At 40.5% G+C, this 24,429-nt stretch overlaps 4 protein-coding genes across 4 annotated transcripts; 1 reads left to right on the forward strand and 3 right to left on the reverse strand.

Annotated features, from left to right (window-relative positions):
• Positions 1-10,384: 10,384 nt before the first annotated feature.
• On the reverse strand, positions 10,385-13,033 carry EAE98_000741 (uncharacterized protein; the record flags this gene model as incomplete). Its single annotated transcript, XM_038948359.1, has 4 exons — positions 10,385-10,735; positions 10,784-11,903; positions 11,956-12,150; positions 12,213-13,033. The coding sequence occupies 4 exons, from the start codon at positions 13,031-13,033 to the stop codon at positions 10,385-10,387; spliced, it is 2,487 nt and encodes an 828-aa protein (XP_038814625.1).
• Positions 13,034-17,370: 4,337 nt separating this feature from the next.
• On the reverse strand, positions 17,371-19,934 carry EAE98_000742 (uncharacterized protein; the record flags this gene model as incomplete). Its single annotated transcript, XM_038948360.1, has 3 exons — positions 17,371-19,293; positions 19,347-19,726; positions 19,778-19,934. The coding sequence occupies 3 exons, from the start codon at positions 19,932-19,934 to the stop codon at positions 17,371-17,373; spliced, it is 2,460 nt and encodes an 819-aa protein (XP_038814626.1).
• A 598-nt stretch (positions 19,935-20,532) lies between these two features.
• On the reverse strand, positions 20,533-21,868 carry EAE98_000743 (uncharacterized protein; the record flags this gene model as incomplete). Its single annotated transcript, XM_038948361.1, has 2 exons — positions 20,533-21,506; positions 21,775-21,868. The coding sequence occupies 2 exons, from the start codon at positions 21,866-21,868 to the stop codon at positions 20,533-20,535; spliced, it is 1,068 nt and encodes a 355-aa protein (XP_038814627.1).
• Positions 21,869-22,914: 1,046 nt separating this feature from the next.
• EAE98_000744 (uncharacterized protein) lies at positions 22,915-23,801 on the forward strand (the record flags this gene model as incomplete). Its single annotated transcript, XM_038948362.1, has 3 exons — positions 22,915-23,074; positions 23,140-23,445; positions 23,497-23,801. 3 exons carry the CDS (start codon positions 22,915-22,917, stop codon positions 23,799-23,801), a joined length of 771 nt encoding a protein of 256 aa, XP_038814628.1.
• Between the last annotated feature and the right edge of the window lie 628 nt (positions 23,802-24,429).

Consider the following 24,429-nt stretch of genomic DNA (forward strand, 5'->3'; position numbering starts at 1 on the left):
GTCGGGAAGTAGGCATTCACTGAAGCCAAAAGAAGGGAATAAAAATGTGTGTGAAAGAAAAAGCACCTTTAAAGTGATAACGGCGAGGTGCAAATAGGCAGATGCTGGCAAATGGACCAGTCGAACTTTTATGTAGAACCAGAATCACCCCCCACACTTCTCACCCATAATTGTCAACTCGTACGTTGTAATTGAATGTCTAGGTTCAGCCGTGAGTATCAAGTACTCCAGGTGAATCCGGGATTCGGGATGCTAGTAATCTGTGGGACTGTGGAGCTTGATCTGGGTTCGCGAATCACAGGGCTACGAGTATTGACTCTAGATCTGGAAATTGACAGAAAGGTTCTTTGACTGCAGGGACGATCGTCAGGGAAAAAGTTGGTGTGTACACAAAAGTCGCGTGCTTGTCAAAAAGAAGTACAAGATCGACTGGTTGTGAGCCAGAAGAACGGAGCGGAGAGGCAAGCGTTGAAGAATGATCCCACTAAACGCTCGGTACGGATAGTGATAACAACCTTGGAATAGGCAAGTGAAATTGCCGTTGAGCTCGAGATTGTTTGTATAGTGCGGAATAAAAAATACGCAGGGGTAGGTCGAGGTCCGATATTACAAACAACGAGGATGGTGGGGCAAGTGGAAACCTCGCTTTTCGAGTTTACTGTTTTGACTTTCCATGTCTGTAAAGGGTAATAAGAAGGCTTTAAAATGTACTAAATGAACAAGATCCCGATCTTTTTTATGATGTGGATGGAATGACGCCTTGTCCGAAATGGCAGTGGCAGACCATAGAGATGTGCGTGTGAGAGGAAGGTGCTTGTGTTGCTGGTTCACCAAGGCATCTTGGAATACAAAGTGTAATGTGCCAATGGTCGAATACCAGCTAGGTTCTGGATCCCGAGGCCTGGGGCTGAGATTGGGGTGGAGACGAAGTAGCGGAGTATCTTTGTGAACTGGGGAGGTTGTCCATAGGGCCACAGAAGAAGCAGTCGAATGCATCAATGGAAGCTTATGCCTGCCAAGGCTAGGGTCTTGAATGGTCAGAGCCCATTTCGGGTGCTCGAGGGAATGTGTTCCTGATGAGGGAATTGAGTAATCACAGCATTATCGATATATGTAAGCTAAAAGTTGGTAAGGAGGAAATTTCCTCGCATTTTAGAGTGATCACCCACTCACCCAATGCGGTATGCGTATGACTAGGCTGCGTGTTCGCTGGTTGAAGGAGGGGCTATCCAAAGCGCGATCACCTACCTCAAGGTTCGCAGGGATAAAGGGTTGTGGGAGGTGGGAGGTGCATGGCCTGTCATCCATTTGGAGTGCGCGATCATATCCAGGATGAAGGTTCTTCACATCACTGGCATTTCAAAACGTAGTTGGTTGGTCTAAATCTTTTAGTGCCCATATGTCAGGTCGCCCCATACTCGATACAATTGCGAGACTGACTTAGCTCCCACATCAATCTCTTACCTTGTATGATTTACAGCTTTAGGGTCCCTTATAATCAAGCTTTGATTGGTTGTCTTGAAAGATCTGTATTGATCGTTCATCGGTGGTCGTTGAATCCTGTCTCTTTGAAACACAAGGCAGATCATCAAATTCGACCGGGCCGGGTCTGGACCAACCAAATAGGGTCTCGCTTCAAATAAGCATCAAATTTTCGCTAAGCTCCGTTATGAAAGGACCACTTCATCTCCCAGATAATCAAATCTAACCTGATAATGATGATGGCGATGGAATATCATTTTGTCACTTTGTGCTCATTTCAGGATTTGCGAAGAGATTAACTAACCTTACTGTAGTAGGCGAAACCTTATTACCTCGGTATTTACCAACTTTGTCTAGAGCTTGTCACCTAATACTTGATTAGGAGTTAGGAGCTACAAGCCATGTTAGGTTAGTATGTAGTTGGACATCAGAGAAGAGACTTCTAATTACCAAAATATGGAGAATTCTTATTTTCCGACAATGCACTGTTCTGTTTTGTGATATGCCAGAACTGTAGGTTCTTGAGTCTCCATTGATTGGCAATCTCCTTATAGTGAAATGGTCAGAGCTTGTTAGTTGGGGGATACCGCGTCAACAGTGAACACATAGCAAAAGACTGGTGAGTATCAAAGCTTCGATGCTCGTGTTACTTGATTTCAAGATTTTGTTTTCCATTCTAGTATATCTGGATACCTGGTACCTGGTAAGTTCCTGTCGAATCTTCTCTAATAGGCACGGTTGAGCTCCCGAGGTCGGCGTTAGGTTCAGCTGATTACATGAAGTAGGGATTTTTAGGCTTCTATTGTTTCCTTTTTGTTTCTAATAGTAATCATCATTGGCAGGGAAACAACAGCGCGTGGGATTGTTGCATATGATTGCATGCTTATTCCTCCATTGTAGAACAGAATAATTGCGAAATACAGTAACCAACCCGAATCTCCTCGATGCAATCAATTTCTCCGAACGGACAGCATCTCAAAGCATTTTTCAATTTTAGAAGATCACGGGTGCCGTGGCTTGGCGCCTGCCAACTTTGTAAGAGATGAAGGGGCGTCGGGTAATTTTTGGTGCTGAAGCTTGATGCAACACCCCCGAAATGCTACGTAGGTACTGGCTAGCTTACTAGCTTTGTGATGCCGTCTATATCTTTGCCTTCAAGATTTTTCATGTGTGCATACGTTGATATTAAATCAATCAAATTAATTTCTACACCGTTGGTTCAAGAGAGACATGAATGGAAAAGGGGTGAGGCGGTGTGTAGTTGTGGAAAAACAGATTTGTTCTCGAAAAAAAGAGCAGAGCCATACGATTACAAAACATTGAATCCCATCCAAGTACAATAAAACAATTCATTCTATCGATATTGAATGTTCGAGAATATTCTTCTCATGACGCATTTCGGGGGGCTAATCTCAAACATTACCAAAATATTTCGAATATGTAAAATGAATGACCGAAACCTCGGAAGTTACCGAAACCAGAACCAAGTTGAAGTTTTAATGAGCTCTGTTATTAATGAAGCATTAAAGTTTGAAGTCTATCAAATTGCTTCAAGTTTTAGGAAGATGTTCAAATTGAGACATTAGAGGTTCTCAAACACCCGTTCAATACCTTGCATCCCATGAACCTGGTTGACGCTTTCCTCGTTCCTTTTAGTCCTTGCTATCCTTTCTTTCTTCTGTGCTTATGAGATTGCTACTGCAAAGGGACGATTATGCATAGAACTCGAGCCTCTGAAAGGTCAAAGTGCCAGTCTAATTGAAGCAATCTCAGCCTTTCCGATCGTGTATAAAACCGTGCCGTTGACGAATAGGTCTGTCGGACTTTTTCTCTATTTTTTGAATTCTTGATTACATCTTTACGCTCACACATTGCTATCGCATTGATCTTGAATGCATCATACACTGACATAGTCCTCGGATTTGTATTCCAAAAAGTCCAAGCTGTAATGCCCGAATTCGGAGGTGTAGAATTTCCTTACTACTCGACTTCAAGTAAGCTTGAGCGAATCATACCAAGTTTGCCTCTATCGACATCCAGTTGAGCACTCTTCTAGCGGGGTTCGATATACAGACTACTTTGACCAAACCTCTTTGATGCTGTCAGTCCGCTCCGTCACGTGTAAAAGATGATCTAGATTGAGAAATTCTACTTTTCGAATCAAATGTTGTAGATCTCGTTAAAATCATACGATTCTAGACAATGTAGATCTTCTTGAATCATACGATTTCTCTGCCTTTTATATTAAAAATCGGGACAAAAACCCACAATGAGAAAGTTTTTACTCAATACCTAGGTATTTCATACTTGCTGTTATTACTGCCCAAAAGAAACACATTTGGAACGGGGAACAAGGTGTTCGGAGATCTGCAAGTTTGCAACTCTAGGCGAAAGCCCGTGCCCGATTTATCACAACCGACACCATTTGACAGGCCATCCGATAAGAATCTGCGCATCCTCGCCAAATAGCATTGTGTCGATCATTCTCTCGCCTTGCACTCGTAACGTTTTAACTTTGAGTTTGAAGATCCTTAACAGTGGCGAATCAACAACCCATCTTTGGAGTTTTGGGGTCGATCAGATACCAAATAGATTCTAGCTGTAATTCAGAAAGGGCTAAAGACGTCTTCCATAGACCAATGCGATCTTGATACGACACACGTCCTCGACCAAATCTCTGCCTCACTCGGTCCATCTCCTCATTTGGAAACCCCGCTTCGATTGACATAAAATGGGGCACCTGGAACGATTGACACCCCTCCAACTGCCAAAAGGAAAAGAGAGCTGGTGTGCCTGAGGACTTGAAATGCTGATTTGTTGGCCTGATATTTCCACATTAATAGGCGGATGTGTCTAGTCAGTAAACACGAATACCTGTTGAACCACCAACGTTCATAAACAATTCCGCGCCAACATGAGACCATACCTTCAGGTAACCTCAAAAACACACCATCAGCCTTGAACAGTGATGATCATCTTACCACTTCCAGAACGAGCGATGTCGTCGTCTAATGATGCCTTGCATCTTAGTCACAAATTATTTATGCGCCACTCAATACCGGTCAAGAAAGCCTCTAGGGAAGAGTGCGAACGGACGTTGCCCCGGAAAATTTCCAAGTGACCGGTGCCCTAAGCTGCCATGACGCCGCTTCGAGTCAGCCATGTGCTCGGAAAGCGCCTGGAGCCTAGTGGTTCAGTGACTACATAGCTCTGAGATCGACACTGCCATCCATTCTAATGACACCAGTTTCCACGTTCAAAAAGCCTCAATAGCTGAGCCACAAAAGATTGCGTCTGCCACTTCTAGTCGTACCCACATCCTCCCTCTCCTAAATTTTGAAGTCGGTGTTTTGAGAACATTAAGTACTGTCTCGAATCGAAGCTCGATTCATATTCTCCATCTTTCCAACAACGTCTTGGCTCTGATGCGCTTATATCTGTATTGATGAAAAAAAGGCTAGGGCAAAAAATAGCACAAAGTCAATCGAAACTACGGCCATTTACTTCTGATGCTCAGTCACAACAAAGTTCTCAATTGTAGCTGAAATACGAGTACGGTATGATTGACATCATCACTATACAAGCACACCATATTCTAAAAACTTGGGACTGCTAGAATCTTGTGAGTAGTATATCTAGCGGAGACGAGGTCTTCAAATGTTCAGTCTTCTTGTGTTTCAAGATATTATGCATTCCCGCACTGAATCCTAAAGCGTTCTGTAGACGGCGAGGAGGGTAAAATTGCTAGTCCACCTTATGTTTTAGTCTAGCTAGCTGATTAAATACGGGCAAAAGGCTTTTCTCTTCTACTGTCTCAAAAAAGCCTGCTTACAAGCACAAAATCCATGTGGGTAATGTCCATCTCCGAAGTTTTGTCTGCCACACTCAGCGCAAATTCCACGACCAGGAAGGATTGATGGGCTAGAGACAGGTAATTTGATATAATCTGTTCCAGGAGCATTCGTACAAATTGCTTTCAATTTCTGCTAACTTCATACACGCATTTCTACCCACTCAAATCCCGTTTGCATTGCATTTTCATTTCCACTTTCCATTCCCATAGAAAGATCAGCCACATCCTCATACCTCAATGTACATCCACAAAACCAATTCAAAAGTCTAGTCATGATTCGGGCCAAGAATTATACAGCAACCATCTACTCAAACATTGGAGGAGTATTTGCCAAGAATAACAAATCATAAGAATGTAGTGCATCTTCAGGTTCCCCGTTTTTCAATTTCTGATCGATTGGTGCCATGAATGCTACACATGGCAGTCACCGAAATAATTTTACAGTAGGAATACACTCGCCAATATCACAAGTAGCTCGATATTGTTCCATGATTTCTTCTGCGTACTATAATGTAGGTATGATTTCTGATTGGACAACAGAAATCCATCATACCGATACTCACAATAAAATTCAAAAAAAATACCCCCTTGCCCCATCATTCATACTCCATAGTGCTCATCCCACGACAAAGAAAAGATTTCAACCTTCTTTTCCTCTATTTTTCTACTACAATAACAGCATCACATACCTTTCCTTATGCAGGTTTACTTAATTACTCTGATTATCTCCATTTGACTTGTCACCTGCTACAATTATGATCTCCCACAAACTATATCCTCGAATAGCATTTTGGATAGATGTCGAGTCTACTCGTAACATTTCTTTCCACAATCTCTAAGAGCTCAAAGACTTCCATTGAGATTGATGACCGAAATTTAGACAGATCGCGCATAGATTCCTACACAAGCAACCCGGAAATGTAGCCCCAAGCTATATTTCCCGTTGCATCTAGAAGAACACTTATGTATGTTGGCAAGTGATTTACGTTTCTTTTGTTCGAAAGTGGATAAGGCGAGGTATCATGAATGTCCCTTAAATATATAATATGTTCTTCCCAGCGGAATTTGATCGAATGACGGGATTCTAATTACATTCATTTAGTGATAATTTCAATACTTAATACAACCGCTCTTGCGGTGCGTATATACATAAATACACACGTTCGAAATCCGTAGAATCTGCTGTGAAGACATTTTCCACCTATTCACAAGCGACTCATGAGTATGAGATACTCTCTGTGGAAATTAGAAATGGATCAAGATGTTCGATCAGTAATCTTGTATCACATAAGACGGTATCCTTCATCATCTTCTCTCCACTGCAAGCTACGTTTCCAATTCAAAATTAACACACAAAAATCTCTCGACCCCTTCTTAATCGCGAAGCAAGCGAGAAGCATCATAGAGAAAATTCAGAATGAATAAGCATAAATTTACAATCTGTTGGACATGTATCATGAGAGAATATTCCTCAACATCAACATGCGCCTCGCATAAATACCCTACCCATAGTCCGAAATTCACAACTCAACCTCATAACCCATGCCACCTTGACAAAAAAGTATCAAGTATCGTGTACACACACAAGCACACTTGTTGAAGCCCTACCCTTGTGAGATCTTTGAAATCTTACTAGGTTTTATTCGCATTCCCTTTATATTTATAATCCTAGGTATAATGAGTTTTAAAGAATGTGTGCAACGCACATTAGAATTTTCATCCTCTTCTGATTCCAGCCATTGAAAGTAACATGACTCTTTTGGGAGTACTTTTGAATATTCGACCTCATAAATTTTTCTTGTCGCTTTCAATGTTAATCCACTATGATTGTACCCCTCAATTTCCATACAATACTCTCATAATCCACAAGATCTAAAATATCCTCTCGAGAATAAGGAAAAGAGGAGTGCGGAAATTTTTCACGGGATCTTGGTATAGATATTTTCTCATAGTTTTAGAGCATTCTTTCCTCCATTCTCCCTTCCTCTCGTTTGGAGAAGCTACAATCTCATAATCTACGTCAGGATCTTTATCAAGATATCCTTATTCCTACAATGTGATTGTTTATCGTAATTCACGAGATGAATGATCGAACTCCTTCTAATTAATATTGTAACACATTATACACATCACATCACCGCGTCATCACCTATGTTATCAAAAACCTCGTTTCTTTCATTATTACCCCCTATTAAAGGAGGAGACTAAACGAGATATCCATTCCCCTCTCCGTTCAGACCCTTCTGAGTTCTCTACCTAATATCAAAGATTCCCAATCATATTACATCATATCATACATCATTACATACAGCATTATATACCTACCTATCTAGATAAGTACTCATACATCTCGACTACACTGATCAAAGACGCATCATACATACCTGCAGCTCTATCCACATAAACACAATTATATTATATATCTATATAACAACAAAAATAAAAACAGCACCACAGTTCAAACTATCCTTCCTCATTACAAAAACTTCCCACAGACTCGAGGTCCCAATAGGAAATGACGAGACATGAAAACCCCAAACAATACAATTTTACCTACAATCACCCTCAATGTCCACATCGTATACTCATTACTCATTACTCATTCCTCAAAACACAACCTCTCCCTTCCTCTCCTTGCTTCCTCTGAACCTCCAGACCATAGATACTCTCCCTATCGATTTGAGAAGGATACGAATGACGTAGCACCTACGATGAGAGGTCCCAAATGTCAATATTGTATTCTATCTACGAGTAAAGAGCTAACTATTGTAAGATTACATAAATCATAGACCTTAAATAAATGCTACTGAAAGAGATAGTCTCTTTTGCGTTCATTCGCTTAGGTTGGATACAGTGGCCATTGGATTGAAGTGTTTTCACCTACGTTCATACACTCTCCGCATCTTCCCCTTCCCCTTCCCCTTCCCCTTCCCTTCCCCCATCCCTCCATTCCCTACAAATACCTCCATCTCATCCAAAACAAACCCCCCAATTGCAAAACACTTACAAAAAACACCAATTTCGTAAATCTTCCCTACCTAGGTAAGTCTTACATATATCTCACATCCACCCCTTCATCTTTCCTTTATTCTTGATCCATTATCCATATTTCATCTTTATCTCCATCTTTATCTCGATTTACCTATCTATCTAATAAACATCTACATTATTCAAATTATCTCATTCCATCTTCCTCCATTTACCCCATTTACCCCATTTACCCTATTCACCCATTCTCCTCACTATTTATAAAATATACATACATAAATACCTATCTACCTATCCATATATATTCCCTAGATATCAGATATCCCGATTTCCCCCTGAGATCTCTTATATGATCCTACAACCTACAACCTACAACCTACAACCTACAACCCACAACTATTACTCAAACCTCTCAATTTCCACTTTCTTATCCTCTCAACGCTACATCTAACTTTCAATCCCGAGGTCTCTAATCCTCATTTTACTTTGCTCATTATACTATACTATACTATCTGTATATCTGTATATATTATTTACACATCACAATCGCAATTGCAATCACCATCTACTCCCCTATTCCCATTCTCATCTATACGACCAACCAACCTGCCTTCCCTTTCCCCTATTCTTTCCTAAACCTGAATTCTCAAACCTTAACCCTCAACCTTCAACCCTCAACCTTCAACCTTCAACCCTCAACTCTCAATCCTCAATCTTTAATCCTCAATCTTTAATCCTCAATCTTTAATCCTCAATCCTCAACCCTCAACGCTTAACCCTATCTCCCCCTCTCCCCCTCTCTCCCTCCCTTTCATCCTCCACACTGCTAGATAGATATTCAATAACCCATCTTCCTATCCATCCCACCATCCATCCCGCCATCCATTCCACCATCTACCCTATCTCCCCCCCTTTAAAGCAATCCATTCCTCATACTCATTTGTATATCCATAAAAATACATTCCATTCCATTCCATTCCATTCCATGATAAAATAACATAACATCATCATTACATCACTTATTCCTTCCTATCCCCTCCCCCTTCCTTTTCTCCCCTCCCTTCTCTCCCCTCTCTCCCCCTCATAAAAATCCCCCAAATCCCTAAAAAGGATAATATAAAAAAGAATACTACAACTAACTACCAATCAATCAATCAATCAATCAATCAATCAAAAGCTGCACGCACACACTCAAAACCAATCCCTCTTCTCTCAATATCTTTCTTTTGAATTTCTTCTATCTGCTATCTACTATACCATCTATCTCCTTTAGACTTCCTTACTTCTCACCTCTCCTCCCCTCTCCCTCATAGTATCTCACGATATACGATACAATACATAATACAATTAAAGCTCTCCATTGTATCTTTTCTTCCCCCCTCCTCCATTCTTCATTTCAATCTCCCCCCCCCTCCCCTCTCATCAAAATCCACAATCCACATCACACGATCCACGCACCTCAACTCTAATACATCATTCCCCTCATCTTCATCCCCAAGAACAATTACACCTCTCTAACAAAAGACCAATTAATCCCAATACCCCTTCTCTTCCTCTCTCCATCCATTAATTACCCTCACTTCTTCTCTTAAACATCCATCCATCCAACTCCCAGTCCAATTCCAATTAGTAACCAGGCAGTCAATCTCCTGTAGGCAAAAAGAAACAGATACATCTATAGCCATTCGACCATATATCCTGCCTTGGAACCCCTCTTTCAGTCAGAGATTATAAAAATACAGTAAAGAAATAAGCCCCATCTCCCTCTCCCTTTCTCTCCTCCTCAAAGAGAGCCAACAGATTAAAACAACTATAATGAAATCCCATCCCAAACACGTATGGTATAATGCAGTAGTAAAAAGACGCTCTTGCAGCAACTCCGACGAAAACAAAAATAAAATAAATAAATAAGTGGACAAAATACCACCAAAACATCAAGGCATTAAAACAAAGGAAAATATTCATCGTGTCAGTCATACATTGATCAGATGTATGACTATGTGATATCGATTTTATAAAATCGAATGGGGTATCTTTTCTTCTCTATTATTGAATCGCAATTCAACTTCTCTTCTTCCCTCGATGTAATTTCCACTCTGCTTTCGTGACCTTCATCAATAATTCTTCATCCTTGACTGGGATCCAACTGGTGAGGACTTTCATTGAACTTTCGAAATCACTATCGAGTAATATATCTCTCGTGCCATCGATTAATGCGGCGCTAGTAGCATGAATAACATCCAAGCCACCTGCAAATGGTCTTTCTTTGCTATAGGGTAAGGATTGATCTTCATCTCCTAGAAGCATGAAGACATCCCAAACGCGGAGTTGAGCTGGGAAAGGAATGGAATAATTGAAGAGAGTGAGATACCATCGAGTACCGTATGCTGTAGGTTCGATGCCAAGTTCGTTCTATCACAGTCAGTATTGTATGTAAGAAGTAGGACATCAAGTACTTACCAGCTTAGCCGAAACCTCGCCATTGTCTAGCCACGTAGTTGCAAACTCATCTAAAGCAGCCATCAAACCCGGAAATCCTGGTTCGTATAATTTCTCCAGCCCACGCAAAGTCCACATGCGTACTAACATCACAAAACATTTCTCTTCGTCATAATAACACAGAAGAGTAGCTGCCAATGATGCCATACCCTGAACATAGCCAGTAGCGGGAAAGTATAGTGATAAAGCGTGAAGAACTCTAAAGAGTAATCTCTGACCTCCTCTATATCTTCGTCTAAACATGATGTGACTATTGATCGTCCGAGGAACATCAAGATCGATTTGAACATCATCTGCCGAACTTTGATCTTGTAGCTTATGGAAAGCTTGGATTATATCTCCCTCTTGTGCGCTATCTTCCCTCTTCTTTGCTGAACTAGCAAGAAAGGAATACCATGCCGCAGAACGCCAACGATCTGGTATCCCTTTCCATGTCCTTTCTATTAATTTGGAATTTTTGGTGTCGAATTCGAAAACCATTCCTTCTCCATCCTTGCCCTTTATTATTTTAGCCATTCTTCTCCATTTCTCTGTTCGTTCCGATTCTTTCTTCTTCATCAATTCTGCCCCTTTCCCCCCTTCCACTTCTTCAGCAATATCCGCCAAGCCAGGAGGTAGAGTCAACATGTCACCAGCTTCGTCCATCCACCTTCTATCCTTATTTCCTGGTAATCGATTGGCAGCTTGTCTGAGTTGAGAGCTTCGCGAACTTCGTATTGACGCATTATCCCCTTGTGTCCTTTTCAACGACCTCGCAGAAACCTTTCGACTAGGAGCACGCCTCAATCCCTTCTGGGAATTCGCGGTAGATGGCGATCGACCAAATGTTCGTTTTCTTCGTGGTGCCTCGGAAGCCAATTGAAGTACAGTGGACACCCGTTGTGGTGGTTTGGGTTCTGGCGTGCCGGGTCTGGTGGTAGTCCTCCCGCGATTAATGAAACCATATCTATCGACATCTTTCCCATTCACATCTTCCCAATCTTCGATGCCTCCCGCTAACTCGGCCGGTCCTCTATTCGACAATGCGCTCGCGGATCGTTGTGGCACACCAATGCCATTGGGAGTCAAGTAACTGTTTGCCCTAAAATTAATTAGTGGAGAGCGCAATCATCAGTAAGCAGTTCCACACTCACGTAACAGGTCTTTCGGGTATCGAATCCCCTCCGGCTGTTATACGATTGTCAATTGTGTCGTCTTTCCCATCACGCCAGTCAAAGCCCGACCCCGACTCATACATAGATCTGACCTTTTGCGACTCCATTTCCAAATCGTCTGACAATACTTTGGTCGATGGCGACGTTGTGGCTAACATAGAAAAGCTAGGTTGTCTAATGAATGTCTCTCGTCAGCACAATTAGCTGGTACGCTACGGGGCTTTGATCCCACCCACCTTCGCGTCGCATTTGTGCGCGCTTGAGCATTTGCTGGCTTTCTTCCCCCTAACATGATACTCCCTCTTTTGGAAAAAGACATAGATTGCATAAAATCGTCTTCTAATAAACTTTCACCTGGGATTGGAGTGGTAATGGGTGAAAATTGGTCGTCTGGGATCTCTATAGATTTACCAGTCTTGGTAGGGCTTTTGGAATTGCCATTTTTCGTTTTCCAGCGTTTCAGGGACCCTGCAGAAGACCCCAAGCTTTCATTTTTCATAAAACTTGGAGATTTTAGTGATGCGGGTGATTGCACATCGCTCAATTGAACTTGTGGAGTGGAGCTTGTGCTGCTTGGTTCTGCCATGGCCACTTTTGAATCAAAGTTTATATTGATTCCCAAGACATTGTCATTATCGACGGTATTAAAAGAGTGACGATTAATAGAACCTCCTTCACAATCTCGAGCACTTGTGCTGGTGGTAGGGGCAAGACCAGAATCTCTCTTTGTATTATCCTCCTTCTTCAAAGCTCCTAGTTCATGACCTTGGTTAAGTAGTGATCGTGGCCGAAATGCAGGATGCGTATCTGTGGGTGGAGAAAGTGGAGGTGCAACAGTAACGGGAATTGGTGCCCTTGCTCCAGGGAACATATCTTCATATCTCATCGCAATTAGCTCTGACGGTGGCCCTGGTAGTCCCTCATTATTGGTTGGTATATTGGTCGTAACTTGTGGGGTACCGGTATTAGGATTAGGATTAATATTGTTTTTGGTATTATTAGATGACTTCTTTCGAATACTTCTAAAACTTCCGAATCTTTGAACATTGAGTGCCATGGTTCATTATTTGAGGCGAAAGGGTTCGAGTTTGTTTGTTTAGTTGTTTTGGGGTTGTTTTGTTGTGGAGGGAGGGAGAGAGAGGGAGAGGGGGAGAGAGAGAGAGAGAGGGACAGAGAGAGAGAGAGAAATAGAAAGAGAGATAGATTCAAAAGACCCGAAGAATTTGTGCCGGCAAGGTAACTCGTCGTATAATATTAGAAAGTTTCACCTCGAAAATATAGATTGAGGAAAGTTGAAGAAAATCTGATAGATTATGAGATGGACCAATTCTTCTTCGCCTTTTGGATTTCGCAATGTTACTTTTCGGTGCTCTGGTCGTAAGATATCAATGTTGTGATGCAGGTGTTGTGTTATACTAGTATCGTATAATGCAGCGGCTTGCAGGTGGGCACTTTCTGTGATTTGATATGATGATTCTATTGCCGTAGTGCTGTGTTGTAAGGTAGACGGATTGGAATAAGTGCTCGGGTTGAATTATATATTTGGATTGGAGGAGGTGCTCTTCTTCTCTTCGGCTTGATATTTCCAAAGCTGGAGGTAGTTCGGATGTAGATTTCAATTGTCCTTATTAGAGGGAACTTGGAAGAATCAGAATCTTTGATATATTCTGTAGAGATGTAACCTTGAGATCCGTGTACTCGATCAATAGATAGTAAACAAAATATTCATAGTAAAAAGATCAATGTTTTGTTTTTCCTCTGTTAGATATCCGTATGTAGCTGAAATACTTGAGGTGGAAATTTGATTCTTGAAATCGATATTCGAATATCGATTATCTCAATCAACTCGTTCTCTCGAGGTCACCGTTCATTCATATACAGTCGAGAAGAAAGAGCAAAACATCATTTCCTCTTCAATAAAAAGAAACATCACGATAATTGACATCAAATTCCCATCTTGACTCTTTTGGTAGAATCTGGTGGGCCAACATTGACCACGCACTCCCATTGAACCGTCTTCTCACCATACCTTTTCCTGATCAATATCAAGAAGTAGATTTCTTCATGACCGTCTTTTCAAATTCTCATAGTCATTTTTATCCATCATCGGTCATGCCAACGATACATATCATGATATGCCAACTTCACGTTGAACGCGTTGAAGTATATACTTAATATCATCCGATCAACAATGATATCATGATAACGTGTAGTTTCAACATAATATGATCGCTTTGACAAAAGGCCATACGGGTTTGTCGGTCCCATGGTATTACATCATATCATGTCTTTTGATATACCGGTCACGGTCGATTTAGAACTTTATTATAGAGAAAAAGCAGAAGAAGCAAGAAAAGAAAGAGAAGAAAAGAAAGAGAAGAAAAGAAAGTAGAAAAGTAAATCCCCCAATTATTAACTAGGTATTTGTCATTCCATATATCTTATATACAAGTAACTCTATATCAGTCCAAACATATGAATATCTATATTATATCATAAATAGATACAAGATAATATACCTTCACTCAAATTATTTATACTCAGATACCTACTAATAGTCGGCTCTTAGAAGCGGCCTCCTAGTTCCTAGTCGGGGAAAGCGGTTGTCCCCGGAAAGCGGTTGTCCCCAAAAAAATTGGTAGGGAATTTTATTCAATTCTTAGAAAAAGAATACTAGATTTCATATTATTGAATTGCTATAATCTCAACAATATAATCTACCACACTTAGTTTTAACTTCATTTATCATAATAGGGATAATAAATAAGTGATAAAAACCAATATTTTATTACTAATCATATAATTTATAAAGGTTGTAGCTGATATAATTCAATTATTATGATATTTTCGAAGTTTTTTGGGGACAACCGCTTTCCGGGGACAACCGCTTTCCCCGACTAGGAACTAGGAGGCCGCTTCTAAGAGCCGACTATTAGGTATGTATGCAAGTCTCCCCGAGTTTCCCATCCCTCTATATCTCGCTTCCCTTTCTACCTATTCCCTCTACATCAGCCCTCTACCTCTTCCCTTCCCATCCCTTCCCAGCCCCCATTCCCCATTCCCCATCCCTCATTCAGCTTCCCTCCAACACCAACTCCATACATCCACGCACAGACAAACCAGATACCCTCGACACCTCAGCCCTTACCAAAACAGAAGATGGCCTACCTACTATTAATATCTAGTACCTAAACACCAATCCCTAACCATCAAACATCAAAACGTTCTCCAACCTTCTATGACTAACTTTAGCACCCACACACCCACACACCCGCAAAGCTTATATATATATATATATATATATATATATATATAAATATCTCGTACAGAAAAGAAACCAAAAAGTCAAAGTCTAATTACAAACTAACTAACTAATTATTAAGTAATCTTATATACTAATAAGTACCTACTTCATCTACCGGTACTCAACCTCGTTCGTTCACTACAAGGGAAGATTACATAATACATTACGATTCTCCCCTTTCGAATGAAAACTCTAATATTCTTTTTATTATCAAAAAGAAATCAATACAATTGTAATAAATATACTCAAGTTCTATATAAAATAAGATTAATCGATTCATCTTAATAAGTATCTGTCTATCTAGTATTTATTTTCATTATCGTTGAATTTTATAAAGATATCTATATCTATACCTATTAATCTATTAAGTATTACATATTAAATAAATAGATTCCCAATATTCAATTTATTATAAGTATACTAACTATAAACTACAAACTCATCTCAAGCTAACACCTACTTCACTTCTCCCTACTCCCTCTTCCCTCCTCCCTCTTCCCTAATTCCTCACTCATCTACTCATCTATTCAGCTATACCTATATTGTAAAGGAGTAGAAGGTGGTAGGGTCATAAAGTAGTCCTTCGTAAATACCACAGACAAGTCACTGAGACATAGCGCCTCCGGTGAAGGAGAGGAGGAGTAGATACTACATAGCGCGTCACAAAGCGTACAAGAAGATAGGTGGGAACTGACTGCTTTTCTCTACGATAAACTATACAAAGAAGACCTATAAATACTAGCTACAGAAAGAGGTCACGTGACCAGTACCAAGTTTCGCCCACAATATCTACACCTAACCTCTAAATAATATCTAATTATAAACAAACAAACAAACAAACAAATAAAAATACAAACTTCCATATCATTTATAATTATAATCACAACATCTACTCCTCCTCTCACTACCTAGCCCTAGATAATCAAATATCACACAAGCGAGATGCTATGCTATTCTATTCCATACATTATACACCATATACATCATATCTAACTACTAATTACATAGATATATATATACCTACTATTCACCCACTCATCTATCTACTATCGTACCTAGATATATAATCATACAACTCACAACTCACAACTTACAAACAACCCATCACCCCCCTCCACATGTTCTCAATTCCACAACCACAACCACAACCACAACCACAACCCCAAAATCCATCCAAACAAGTCTTATCGTACAAATCCATAGATTAATACCACCACCCCCGGAGAAAACAAAAAGAATGTCACTCATACATATATACATATATACATACATATATACATACATATATACATACATATATACATACATATATACATACATATATACATACATACATACATATATATATATAGGTACATGTAACATAGGTACATATAGCATACCACCAAACCCGCCACTATTTCATTTCATTTCATTTCATTTCATTTCATTTCATTTCATTTCATATCATATCAAGTCAAATCAAGTCAAGTCAAGTCAAGTCACATCACATCACATCAAATAAAAATCTTCCTTCCGGTTCCGAAGTGCGAGCGTGACACATACATACATAGGTACACATACGCATATATATACATACACATACACATACACATATACATACCTATCAATTCCGCAGCCCAAATTATCATTATTTCTTCTTTTCAAAAAGACAGTCAAAATAAATAAAGGAAAGAAAGATTGATAAATTTTCTATTTCTCTCCCCTCCCCTCCCCATCCCTCACTTCCTCTCCTCTTACACACAATGTAAATACAATTCTCTATTGCGTACAACACAAACAAAGCATCCATTCATATCATACCATATAAGAATATGCTATTCATTCAATCCCACTGCATTGAATCCCCCCCATTCTACCTCTTCCTTTACCTCATCTCATCTCAAAGAAGCGCACAGAAAAACGAATTCCACCATTTGACATAAATCCATATCAAATCATTTGACACTGTTCAGTATTGTATGCCGGCACCAGCATCATCCATCATGACAAACGCCAACAAAAACGCCACGCCATGCTGCCTGCCTACCAATAAATGCTATCTTTTATCTCCCGATTTTCCACTTGTTCTCCTCAACCACTTATACTCATCAAAGCTCCTCATTCTCCCAATCTCTCTCATGATACGTTGAATGTGCTCTTCCCCCACTCAAATCCAACTTTGCCAAAAACTCCGGAGGAACAGTTGGTATATATTTTCTTTCTCTCTCTCTATTAACCCCTCCAAATCCCGCTCCATAACTAATCAACATATCCGTACTCGAGGGTAATGAAAATGGTAGCATAAGAGCTGGATCTAAAAGAAGATTTTCGGGTGCATCGTCATCTTCGTCAAACGATTCATAATCTAGAGATTGAGGTTTTCCACCACGACCGTTCGAATCAGGGGTATCAGGTAAGGGTTTGCTACTTCCCTTTCTAGCTGGTGTAGATGGCGCACTCATGCGTAGACCTTGAGAAGTGCGTTTTTGACGTTCTTTTCTTAATCTGTGCTCTTCTTGTAGATTGATTAAATAGTTCATGGCACTTTTTGGTAAACCCTTTTCTCCAACTTCGGCTCGATAATGTTTTACCGAATGTATTAGTTGTTGAGGTGTAAGTCGCGTGAGTTGTTGTAACGTTCCAACTAGCGCTTCCAAGTCATCTTGTCCCAAAGATGAGAAACATTGTAACCATTGTAGTAACTGTACTAAAGGTGCGAGATGTCGTCGCGTTGCCTCAACAGTCATTTCTCCACTAGAAGTCATAGAACCATGTTCATAATGCTCAGGTTGCCGATTGTTCGTTCGCGCCCATTCTTCGAGACTAGATACATTCATACGTATTTGCATTGCTTTGGTTCGTGCTAGGTATTTTCGATTAGACATGATACGATTGAAAAGTTCGGCTCCAAGCCAGTAGAGTAGTTGCGCCAATATTTGAGAAGTAATGACAGAATGTATGTCATAGAGATCCAATACAAAAAGAGTCGAGGATAATAAAGATGTGACATTGCGAGGTGACGGTTTAGCCCTTGCCTTGGGAGAAGGTGGTCGGAATCTTTTTTCAATCGGCACTTCTTTGACAGTCGTTTTTCTCTTGAAGAGCTTCCATTCATTCTGAAATGTGACGTCTTCAAATCCTGGTATAGTTTCATGTTCTAACATGGCAGAATCAAGGACTTTGTCCATTCTCCTTTCAGCATCTCGAATAATTAAGATAAATATCTCATTGATTAATTCCGCAAGCTGAAGTTGAAATTCGGATGTTGACTCAGACAACCCAGCATCTTTCTTCAGATAATGTAATAATAATGTAGCATTCGAAATCCAGAAAGCCAATATCGTCATGTCCCATTGGTGTGTTTCAACCACATCATTGATCTTGTCCATTGCGCTAATGAGGAGTTTGGCAAGAAGATCATGACTTGCATGATAATGAGCATACCTGGCGCTGAGAAAAATCATGTTCGCCGGCACAGGTTTCTGAGACGGCGATCGTTGAGGAGACATGTTGGTGATGATAATATCCAGGATTCGACCAAGTTCACTTTCTTGGAACACGAACATTTGATCATGTAAACATCGACTCCAATCGAAATCTTGTCCTTCTTCTTCTAACTCCTCTGGTGACTCAGGTTGATCATCAATACCCATATTACCCAAGTCAACCTCTAAATCTCTAGCACTCTCCATCATCATTCGCCGCCTCATCTCATTTTCTGCCATTTCCTCCTCGAATCGATCTTGGGAGAATCCAGGATTATAAAAGTCATCCGTTACTCCAGCATTGCCAATGTGATAACCGCCATCCTGAAGGTAGTCGGCAATTTCGCTATCTGGGGCGATAAAGTCGAATGCTGTTCTACCCGTTGACGATTTAACATCTCTAGATGCGCCCCTATCTAAGAGTGCCTTCGCTATACCCTTATGTCGATTTGTCATTGCCCACATCAAAGCACTCCATTGATTTCGATCTTGTTTGTCGACATCGGCGCCAGCATCTAATAGTGCTGTTACAACGGCTTCATGACCCTGCGCAATCGTTAGTTGCTTCAAATAATACGACAAATGTGGCCAGAACTCACAAAACAACTTGCGTATATTAATGGCGCTGTACCTTCTTCATCCGGCGCATCCAAATCAACAAGGTCTTTTGCTTTACCTTGAAGAATCCTCTCTATGCGATCAACATCTCCATTACTAGCTGCCATATTCAAAGCCTTTTGCAATATATCCTTCTTCTCTTCGAGCGAAAGCTTCTCATCAGTAGCGACAGCATCTTCATCCTCACTAGCTGAGCCATCCCGATGTGCTGCTTGAGCGGCCAACATTTCCATGAGTCGATTGTCACTCTCCCCTATCTTTTGTTTTGTAATATCATCTTCGAATTCGTCAGTTCCGAGTGAGAGATTCTTGAATTCAAGTGGTTTAGCAAGAACAGGATTTGTTAAGAATTGCGATTGTCCTAAAGATGTTAGTTGGTTGATTTTGTCCCTCCTACATTGAATTGTCATACCTTGCCATGCATCATACATCTCAGTCTCCGGTGCATACTCTGCCGATACATTTTTTCGATCGTCAAGTGACTTGGGCAAATCATCAGGTAGTGGTCGTGGTTTTACCCTCTCCTCCCCAAATCCACCTATATCTCCATTATGGTCCTCGATGTCCATCACAACAGCAGAAAGACTGCATGCAACCTGTACACATCTGTTGTAACCTTATGAGAATTGAATTTGTTTCCTGCAGATCTTGTCATTCAAGGAGGTGTAACAAATTCTGGAACTGTTATTGGATCCACAGGGAAGCTGCTGTGGTAAGTTGTAACTTGGACTTTCTTGCATTTATTATGATGTCGGAGCCGGGGCATGTTTGATTGAAGGGTCGCAGAATAACCTTAGAAGTCATCTTGGAAGTTGGTCCAAGCGTTTACCAGGTTTCACCATGAAGGATGCAGGCTGGCTCGGCTGGGCAGTATTCAGCCTTATTTTGTTTTCTGTCAATGTAATACCTGTGTAATTCAATGTTTGCGTGTAGAATCTTTCTATGACTTCAAATATGTGGAAGGCAAGTGATTGAAAACTTCAAATTGCGTATGATTACCTAGTATGTCAGAGGAAAGATGCCATATTCAAAGTTTACAAACTACCTAGTACTGCTTTGCGACAAAGTTTCCGTCACTATTGAAGAGATGAAAGTCATCGAAGAGAGTCAAACTCTGTATGACAGCAGAGGATTTCGAATATTTCCATTATGCCTCTACTCATTCACTTAAACACTTCTCTTTCCTAGAACCCTAATTCTCTTTACTCCTCCATCAGGAATCATGACTAATTTGACATGTGTAAAGGTTTTATCCTTCACCAAGGATTCAAATTCATGCTCCTTATCAGCACTAGTCTTACTCGGCTCAACAACCGCAGTCCATCCTTCAGCTGAAAACTCTGGCTCCCCTTCACCATTCCAGTTTATAGCCTCAACCTTTACTTTCTGAGGAAAGTTACCCCTGAAGAATGCCGTATCGACAATCAAGCTCTCAATGGTTCCTGGTGCTCCTAACCGAATGATAGCCCAATCCACATGATCCTTTCCTCTAGATCGCTTGGTTTCCCAACCATCTCCCATATCCTTTCCACGTCCAGGTAATATAAGATTGGCGATAACTCCAAAGTGCTGATCACTACAAGAAACAGCAACTCCTCCATTTTGAGCGGCGGCCAAATCAAAGATGGCATTCTTATCTTCTGGGAAAACAGGTATGGCATGACCAAAGAGTCTGAATCGAGCAATTCCACCATCTGGGTACATGTTGAGCCTCACGTGAGTGTAGGCTTTTGTGGTTGGAACAGCAAGTTTCCATCCAAATCTTTGAGAAGGACCACACTCTTGTAAACCAAGAATCGTTTCCCATTTTCCCCGACCACCTTTCCATCCGATTACTTCTTCGTCATTGTCACTGAACACACCCTCGACGGAAATAGCAGGTGCATTATTTCCAGAGAAGAAAGCTGTGTCAACTTCAATTCCCTCAACTGTTCCGGAAGCAACCCCGAGACGAATTACAACATAATCAAAAGGTTCAGTGTTATGTCGACGTGTTTCCCATCCATCGTACCAGGCACCAGTGTATACCATCTTTCCTGGTTGTCTGATGGGTGGGGTAGGAGTGAGAAGATTGTTTGCTTCCGCAAACCATTCATCTGAGAATGAAAGTACTTTTCCACCAAGACTTCCAGATATCAGATCTAGAGTGGAGGGTTAGCCAAATGATTAATATTTGATGTATTTTATGGCTTTAGAGAAAGCTTGGAGCACATGGTGAGAATATCGTCTGACAAAAAAAGTTCACTCCCACTTGAGATGTTCGTTGTAGACTTGTACATGTTGTTCACTGAAAGAATCAAGAGTTTCCTCTCATGCTCTTAAGCTTCTATCCTTAAGTAATCTATGACTTGTGAAACTTCCAGCCGTTCATGTCTCAAGCCACGCGACAGAAGATAAAGTATCACTTACCAATACATGATGAACGGAAAGTAGTATCAATCTCGTCCGATGGCACCAAAGATGCCGCAACATCTTCCGTCTTGTATTCGGTTTCGAAAGTCATCTTGAATTGGGTATTGAAGAAAAGATTTCACGACGAAGGATATCAGAAAAGTAATCTGAGGAAGTGACCAGAGAAGAAGAAAAAGAACAAGTAGAAGAAAAAGTAAACAAAAGAGAGTTTTCGATGATATTGGAAATTTACAATTTCCATCGAGTAATAATACCATTTTCCTATATCGGGGTCCTCCGATAAGTCCTCCGATAAGCCCCGCTATCAAGCAAGAACATTTATCCATCTTTAACCTTACCTAGTATTCTTCTTTAATCTGAACAGGATCCGATGAAATGTATGATAAAATGTATGAATACTACTCGTATATTGTTCGATGATATTCACCACATATATGGACAACAGGACTTTTCTGTTTGAGTGACAGCTTGGAAACTTTGGACGATGAGAGTAAAGATATCTACTTCATTCTAGATTGACATCTTCAACCCCAGGATTACTACCTATTAGTTTACATATCATTTCGTCCTTCTTCAGCTCATTCCATCTCGTCTTGTCTCGTTTCACTTCTCTCTCTTCATGCCTACTCTACTAGGTAGATTGATATAATGAAGATATACTACATGTATAACATTTCCACATTTCCAATACTTCTCCTTGTTTAACTTTCCACTCCATCCTCGTATTTCAATGACAACTAGACACCTGAGCAATAATCATTGCGCAATATGCGACCGGACTCCGTCATGAACGGATGGAAATGTCTCAAGATCTCAACATAGAAAGTGCTTACAGAAGCAAGCTCCATGATTGGTTCACTCTCCCCGCAATCCAAATTCATTGACGCCATTATGCTACTTTTAATTGTACTACAAACACGTTGACGATCTAAATCCATGTAATGTATCTTATTTAATGCTGCCTTGGATCTTATTAAGTACCAGGTATTTATATAGGTAGGACGGATATCTTACCCGAATATCATTGATTCATTTTCAATTTCATTCTCGTTTTCTATCTCCATCTCCATCTCCATCTCAGTCTGGAATATACACATCAAGCATTTGAGAAGTATTCTATCTCGGACCATCAATAATATGGCATCCTCAACAGGAATACCACAAAATCCTCGAGTAGCTTCAGGAGAACTTCCAGATCCTTATGAAGCTGGTTATGGAGAAGATGAGCCTTTAATCGGAAGAGCCGGCGACGCCTCACAACAAGAAGGTCGTCCACTCGTCTGGAATCTCGCACTTGGTAATCCAACCCTTCACAACATTCAATTCAAAACATAGCCACAACTAATACAAATTCTCCAATAGGTACAGCAATCATCACTCAAGTCGGACTTCTCCTCCTCGTAGCTCATATCTGGGCTAGCATATTTCTCTCCCCATTAATGCTCTTCTCAGCACATCCTCTTCTCAATTCTGCCGCCCTCTTGGTTCTTACCCAAGGAATCCTCATTCTACAACCTACACATACCGCTACACAGAAACGTCAGGGTACAATTGCGCATGCGGGAATAAATGCATTAGCTAGTAGTCTCCTAATCGCCGGTCTCGTCGTTATCGAAGTCAATAAATTCGCACACAATGGAACACATTTTGAATCAGCTCATGCTATTCGTATGTATTTCTAATCAGATCTTGGAGCTGAAAATATACTAATAATTTTAGTGGGTTTGATAACTTATATACTCCTCTTAATTCAATCTATAGTCGGCTTCACACAATACTTTACCCCCTCTCTATACGGCGATGTTTCCACCGCAAAATCCATCTATAAATATCATCGATTGAGTGGATACCTCGTTCTTCTCCTAATGCTTGCTACAATCGCCGCGGCGACGTGGACACCTTTTAATGTTAATGCATTGCATATTAAGAGCTGGGCAGTTATTGTTTGTGCTGTATTGGTCTTGATTGGAATTATTTCACGAATTAAGAGACAGAAATTAGGTTTGGGATCTTCTAGACATTGAAGTACTTTAGCGGAGGGGTATGCGTCTAGTTTTAGCAACGAAATGGATATGACCTTCTCGATTATTCGAGCAATTCAGGTGAGGAGAGGGACAGGTGAATATGTATTATGATTTACGTGTCATGATATACATGCACAAGTACACGACGATGATGATTTTGGGGATTTCGGCTTTCCGGTTTTTGGATGGCGTTTTGGATGGCGAATGGATTGTAGTTTGTATTGGAAGCAGTCGATGGGAAGAATCCGAATCTCAGATCAAGAACTTAATAACTCAATTCATTCTCAACTCAATTATTTAAAACAATATGACCTCTCATAATCACGTATCCGATCATTATATGCTAGCCTTTAATGATAGCGTACTAGACTTTAGCAAGTAGCTGAATACATTTATTTCATTATACTAGCTCTCGCATCTCTCTTCTCTCGTTTATCCATGTCATTCCATTATATATCTCTTTGATTTCCTTTCGATTTTCTCCTTTCCTCTTATTCCCTCTTCTTTTCTTTCTCTCTTTTATCTGATTCCTTAATATATCCTCAATCCTTCTTTTTTCTATTTCCTCTCTTTCCTTATTTAGTCCCATCCAATCCCAGGCCATTCCATTCCATTCTCTCCCCCTTCC

The sequence above is a fragment of the Botrytis deweyae genome, assembly GCF_014898535.1.
Source record: "Botrytis deweyae strain B1 chromosome Unknown BDEW_002, whole genome shotgun sequence".
Taxonomy (NCBI): Eukaryota; Fungi; Ascomycota; class Leotiomycetes; order Helotiales; family Sclerotiniaceae; genus Botrytis; species Botrytis deweyae.